Source organism: Lathyrus oleraceus, chromosome 3 (assembly GCF_024323335.1).
Source record: "Lathyrus oleraceus cultivar Zhongwan6 chromosome 3, CAAS_Psat_ZW6_1.0, whole genome shotgun sequence".
In the NCBI taxonomy this organism is placed as follows: domain Eukaryota; kingdom Viridiplantae; phylum Streptophyta; class Magnoliopsida; order Fabales; family Fabaceae; genus Lathyrus; species Lathyrus oleraceus.
Window position 1 is genome coordinate 365,202,097 of NC_066581.1, and position 7,239 is coordinate 365,209,335.

A 7,239-nucleotide genomic window follows, 5' to 3' on the forward strand; every position below is an offset into this window, starting at 1 on the left:
TCAATGCAAATATTTTATCAAATCATGGATTATTGAGGTCTTTCTTAACGTTGTAATGTGGTTTAACTCAGAATAAATCATTATTTTTTTTATATTCAAAGAGTCTTTATGTGCAATCATTTCATAACACATCTTTTCAAAACTTTCGCTCCCATACAATTTTAAAACTTTGATTTTGAAAAACCTTTTAAAACAATTTTTTAACTAGGGAACGCCTATCCCCCCTAGATCATTATATGCCCATATTCAACCAAACAAATATCACAATTCATCTTTTCAATAAAAAAAAATCATGTTTTCTTCCTAGTGAGAATATCCTTCACCGTTAAAAGATGGATGTTTGGTTAAAGAATCGTTTGAAGTCATCCTACCTCTTGAGACGATTATTCTTCAAACAAGAATTAGACTCGTATGTTATTTGTTGTCCAATTGACTTTAAACACAATAGAGGATAAATTGTGATAATATTTTTTAGAAAAAACTCAAGAAAATAAATCAATTTTTAAGATTGATTTTAAGAAGAGGTATAAAAGAAGCAAATAAAAAAGAAGACGGAAATAAATAATTGAGAGATCACATAATAACACACTAAATTTTATCTTATTTCAGCCCAAAACCACGATACACACGTTCAGCTCCAAAGAGTAGCACCTTGCAATTTCAACCCCCACATAGTGTTTAACACATGATGAACTCTTCTTACACCAAACTTTTATCTCATATTCAACTTACAACTTTCTTACTTATAACAATTCAAGATATTCTTACACCAAACTTTTATCTCATATTCAACTTAAAACTTTCTTACTTATAACAATTCAAGATATTACACTAATATTATGTATTTACTCTCAACACTAAAACTATATTAAATGTATGAAAAAATTTATGAACAAGGTGGAAGTAGAGGAGAAGGTGTTTTCTAAAAAACTAGTGCTTCTAAAATAAACTCAAAGACCTACTTTTCTAGTAAAAGGATTAAACCAATTTAAATTTTTTGGAAGGCCAGATCCAATCCGTAGAGTTTCGTCTGATAAACAATTATGATCGATTCAATTATACAAACTTCCTTGATTTTTAAAAGGTTTGGCAATTTTCAAAGTGGTTTTTTAAAGTAAGTTTAAAAATAACGAAATTTTGATATAGATTTTGTAAGTGTGTAATATATAAGAAGAAGAATAAGAATAAGAAGAGGGGGAGGAAGAAGAGCTGCACACTTAATTTAAATACATGATCCTAGAAAGATAAGAAAGATAAGACAACTTGAGCAAGACAAATTTTTAGGAGTTTAATTTGTTTAGTAATATTTGTTCTTCTGCATTTTTGCTTTCTTTATTCTTTTAAGTCAATAGTCAAATCATGATAATGTTTATGATAACTTACTTTTGATATTCTTTGTTATCATCAAAACTTGTTAAAAATGTCAATCACAGATGATGATCATATCAAAACTTATTAAATATGTTAAACACGTAGAACTGTAGAACTATATATAATGATCATATGAGAGTTTGAGGACCCTTCTTGATCATTGAAACATGTGTGCAAGTTGGTGCCAACATTGAAGTCGTTGTTGTTACCACACGACCACCATCGTCAAAGTCGCCAGACCTATGTCATTTCCAACATATGTGTTTGCACCACCGCCATCGCCCTCTGTCTCCTTTGCGTCCAGCACCACCATGACCGATTTTGCAACCTACGTAGCTATCATCTCCACAGCCAACACCACCTCATTTTTTATAAACAGTTATAATGTTTAACTTCTTCCTTAAGGTTAATCTTTAAAAGAGAAGAAATAGTAAACCCCAAACACTCCCATGATGCTAAGGAGCCAGCCAAAATTTGAAAACCATCTTTATTCACACACAAAACTGTATCTACCCTGCTCTTCCTTTGACAATAAAATGTTCTTCACCACCCAACCCATTCCCACCATTTGTTCAATCAAATTACCTATATCATTTTCTGCATATCTCTTGCAATCCTCAACAATTACAGGCCACTCCTCAAGTGCTGAGTTTGATATGTTGTTCGCGAGACCCCTTCTCATGTAGCATGCCTACAAATTGAAACCAAAATAGCTTTTTATATAAACACTTATCTCATAAGCGCTTAATTAAATTGTTTACCCAAACAGAATCTTTTGCGTCTTCCTATGACATAATACGATGTTGAGAGAAGGAACATCAGGATTCAAATGAGCTATAGTGGTAATGGTAACAGTAGACGAAAAAACATTAAGAAGAATAGTCTTATCACCTGCAACAAACCCGTGATTATATGCACTGCCTCGGCTCCTTCACGGATGGAAAGAAGAATACGATGCTAGAAAATTACCACAATAAAAAAAGAACAATTAGAATATAAAACTAGTTTATAGAAAGTTGAGAGGAAGATTAAATTCACAATCTCATTATTATAAGCTCACCTGTCGTGTTCTTTTTAATCCTTTGGAGATCTCGGTGCATACAAAGTAATAATCCTCGTCGGTTATGCTTTGTATCGTCTTCATTGACCACTGTGGTATTTCATCCTTGGGATTTATGCACCCTATTCTAATCGGCCACAAGCTTTTACCTGAATCAAATCTCATTAGTTGACTATAAACTCACCATGAAAGGTAGTATTAATTTAAACATGAATATAAGAGTAGGTAGCATATCACCTTTAACTCCCAAAAAGTCAATTACTTCTTTCTCGCTCACCTCCGCCGGTGAAGGCACGTACCCGTTCTCAATCCAAGTGCTTAGAATGATTTCAAGCCTATCCTAAAACAATAATACAACAACAAGACAGTAAAACACATACTCTCAATTAAGTCCTACAGCATAAAGCAAACACATGTGCGTTATATCAAAATAGACAACGAAGGGGCACCACACTTCATTTCATCCAAAATCACTGAGTTTCAGTCTCTCTTAAGTATAAACCTAGAAAATCACTAATTCATACACAACTTCTTAACAAAAGCCGTCAGAAAATCTACCTTAGTCAAGGTTTGCAGATGGACATGCTTTAGTCCTTGGTAAATCCCGAAAAGGTCCATAGATGCAAAAAAGGGATAAACAAAGAAATGGAGACCTGTCTGTGGTCTTGCAAGCCACATGTTAACCAGGGCAGCAAGCATGAGACCAAGGATGTCAAAGCACACTGTCTGAATCTGAAATATAATATATATTCATTATACAATCCACGAATATCGATATTAAAAAAAGGAAAACAAAAAAGCAGAAACACTCGTGCTAACCTGTGCCTTGGCAGAAATTTCTCCAAGGTTGTCTGCTTTTGCAAAACTTTGATGAACAGCTGACTGCATAGATGTAATGAAAAATATTGAAATTCATAGGAAAGAAGTATATCAATTATCAAGAATATCGTCGCGTGAATAGCTCTAAAACGAGAAAGCTTTTTGAAAACAAAAAAATGTGATAGAGAACTTAATACGGTTCTGTTTTGATCCTTACCCGAGTTGCTAAGTAGCATGCCAGGCTTATTTGTTTAGCAATATTGGCAATAGTTGCAAGCAGCAGGAATAATCGAGGAAACGCAGGAGTGAGTAACTCAAGTCCAATACTTCCAACAAAAAGAACAGATGTGGCGAACCTGACCCTCTATTTACAATAGGTACACACATGCGCAAACAAAGATTAATCAGATTTCATTTATGATTAGTGCATGTTAAATGAAGTTTCAATTATCATCATGTACTTCACATCATTGAACTTCGGTTGTTCATGCGATGTTTTTATTAATTAAATGCCAATCTAGTGTTGGCACGTGAAGAAACTGCTGAAAGCCGATAGAGGAGAATTGATTACTTTGAACTTAAAGTAAAAATACCTTTAAATTAGTATCAAAAGCAGAAGCTAGGCTAGCAGTGTATATGCATCGGCTTAATCGTCCAAGACCGTCTTTTAAGACCCAATTAAGGGCAGCAGCTGATGGAAGAGAACTGGAGTATCCAACTCCTATGGCTGTAAACATTGCCTGAGATTAATTGATTGTAACATAGTAAGTTCTTGTCCAAGATGAACAAATACAACTAGACATAAAGTAACTTTCATGTAGCTTAATTTTGGATACAAAGTGCAACACATTCATGATGCATCCATTGAGGACTGGTAAGCATAAAAAGTACCTTATTTAGACCAAGTTTGGATAAACTTCAAAGAAGCACTAATGGAACAAAAAATATTTAAAACTCTTACAATAATCACGAGGTTGTAAACAATATCTTCTCATACAAGTTGAAACTAGTTGTTCCATTTCCAAATTTCAGAAGTAAAATATAGGTTTATAAGCATTTTTTTTTGTATGGTGAAAAACCACAAGATAAAATCTAATCTCTAAATTAGGCTTTTAGCTTGCTCTCTTTCTCTCCCATACTCATGACAAGCACAACACATGGCAACAAATGTTTAACTGAAGTTTGAACCGTTCCAGTTCCCACCTCAATTCCTGCAGCAGGCAGGGACTGCTAATTTTACAAAACCAAACTAATCCATCGCATAACATGACATAAACAATCCCTCCCCCCTCTCATGATGTTCACAGAACACAGAAAATTGCTCATAAACAATTTCATCACATAACATGACATGTAACCAGAGTAGTCAATCCCGGATAGCGGCGCGGTGCGGCCGATCCCAAAAATGGGCTAGCGGGATAGCGTATAGCGGGATGACCGCTATTTGATCAATTTTTTGGATAAATTACATGAATAATAATTATAACCATATAAAGTGAGAGAGGTGAGGGAAGAACTTGTGGTTTTTCTTTGGAAAAACTGAATGCAGAAACTTCATCAAGGTTGAGTCTCAACTCAAATTTGATTTAAAAACCCAAAATTATGTTACATAAATTTGGGTAATTTCAGTTTTTCAGAGGGGAAAAGAATAGCGGGACAAAAACAGCTCCAGGCCGGGAACCTATAGCAACCGCTATAGTGTTTTGCACCGCTAAAGCTCTTTCCATAGCGGCTCCGCTCAGCTGCGCGGCTATTGACCTATTGACTACTCTGCATGCAACAACTTCTCTGTCTATCTCCCACAGTATAACAATAGACAGATATTAAAAATTTGAACTTTCCCACCCAAAAATATTGATCAGCAATTTCTATAAATAAAACCAATCCACCACACAACATGAAACAAAAACAAATCATATGAAAAAACAAAAAACCAACAACACTAGCTTAGCTTCAGAACAAACAAACAAACAAAAAAACCAACAATCCACAATGCACCTGAGTAGCAAGAACTTGAAGTGCAGAACTGAAAACACGATGAATCAGCTTCCACTTCACATAATCCATATAATTCTCAGTAACATCTCTCGGAATAAAAAAGTCCCTAACAACAGAACCAACCACCCTCACCAATCCATCCTCATCAGAACAACCAGAACCACCATCAACAACAACTAACTCCAAGCAGCCACCATTCCAGAAGAATCTAGTGACTTTGGTGGGACTCCTAACCACAAAGGGCAACCGAATCGGCTGCAAACCTTTCTCAACACCTCCATCAGAAGAGACACAGTCAAGAGAGGTTCTAAGAGATGAAAAAACTTGAACTCTTTTAAATTTCAGATTTTTATAATTGGGTTTTGATCGTTTTGATGTGGGGTTGTTTCTGAGAAGGTTCCATGATACGGGGTGAGTAAAATTGGTGGGTTTTTGAAGAGATAATGGCATGAGAATGTGAAAGTGCAACTATAGAACCCTCAATGTTTGAAGAACAAAGCAGAAGAAGAGATAGATATTAAGCAGGGGAATCCAATTCTACTTTTTTTTTTCAGGGTGAAGAATAACTTAATGATGACCAATTGATTTATATATTAATATAATAATGAACGGTTAAGATGAAAAATTGGTGGTATGAACAAAAGGGTAGAATTTAAATTTTAGGGTTTCCTGTGAAAGACAGTTGGTAACAAGAAGAGGCGAATTGAAAGGAAAATGACCGGGAAGTTGGCGGAGAGCGGTGGTGATTGGAATGTGTGTGGCGGCACAGCGAAATTCAAGGTTATCAAGTAGTGACACGCCTTTCAAATTGTTAGACATGCAAGTCTTGTTGTTGTCATTGTTTTATGTATGTGGACCAAAATAGAAGTAAAGTCTTCTAGTTGGTCTACGATGATGATGTGTTTTTCCCCTATCTAAACTTTTTTCTATTAAGCCTATTTTTGTTTTAAATAGAGGATAATTTATAGTAACTAACTAGCTAATCTATAGTTGATGAATAATTTGGGTATTTGATAAATAAGCGGTAATGATTATATTAATCGATAAATATAATATAAAATTAAATTAAATTTTTAATTAAGAAATTAATTGTTCATTATTTTATTATATTATATTATTAAAATTTATTTTTATTTGATAGAAAGCATTAAGATTTTTTTTTAAAAAAAACAACTATATATTTTTAATTTAAATTCTAAAATAATTTAATTTTCAAAATAATTACGGAAATAACCGCTTTTCATGTTCATGACTTATGCGCCAGTTGAACTGACGCATGTAATTTTCAATGAACATTGGGCCATACATGTGAAGACGTCACATGCAATGGCGCATGCATGTGAAGGTGTCACATGCATTGGCGCATGCATGTAGTCATGCGTGTGTGCACCAAAAGCATTGATGCATGTATGTAGGCATGTGTGTGTGCGTCCAAAGCAATGGCGTATGCATGTGCACTCATTTATAAATACAACATTTAGCTCATGATTTCTCACACAACTTCTTACCTTTCTTTCATTTTCCTTCATTCTCCTTTAATTTTCTTTAAAGTGTCTATATATTCATACTTGTGTCATATATTCACAAGAGAAATGTTGATTTAATATTTTCAGTCGTGCAACCTTCGATGAAGATCCGACTTTGGAATGTAGATACGCTTGAACATCTTAACAAAACCTTGAACCGTTGGTTAGATGGAGACATTGTAGATGGTGAAAGGATCAGAAGAATTCAATGGCTTGATACGACGTTCAACCAAAATGGAGAAGTTCGTTTCTGGGTGGATATTAAAACTGACAGAGACGTTCACAGGATGATGTATACTCCTCACAAAAAAAATTGATGGTTGTAACCGCATAATTATGTTGTTGTAATCACATAGTTATGTTGTTTATGTGTTGTATTTGTTAGTGATGATATTTTATTTGTTGTAGTTTCTTATGTTGTTGTTAATGTGTTGCTTATATGTTGTATGTGTTGTATTTGTTTGT

General features: G+C 34.3%; 1 protein-coding gene across 1 annotated transcript; it reads right to left on the bottom strand.

Moving 5' to 3' along the window:
* Positions 1–1,355: 1,355 nt before the first annotated feature.
* LOC127127714 (protein root UVB sensitive 4) lies at positions 1,356–6,141 on the bottom strand. Its single transcript, XM_051056974.1, has 9 exons — positions 5,249–6,141; positions 3,844–3,990; positions 3,468–3,614; positions 3,251–3,313; positions 2,990–3,163; positions 2,669–2,771; positions 2,432–2,580; positions 2,263–2,328; positions 1,356–2,062 (listed from the first exon to the last, which is right to left on the bottom strand). The coding sequence occupies exons 1-9, from the start codon at positions 5,696–5,698 to the stop codon at positions 1,859–1,861; spliced, it is 1,503 nt and encodes a 500-aa protein (XP_050912931.1). The 5' UTR covers positions 5,699–6,141; the 3' UTR covers positions 1,356–1,858.
* Between the last annotated feature and the right edge of the window lie 1,098 nt (positions 6,142–7,239).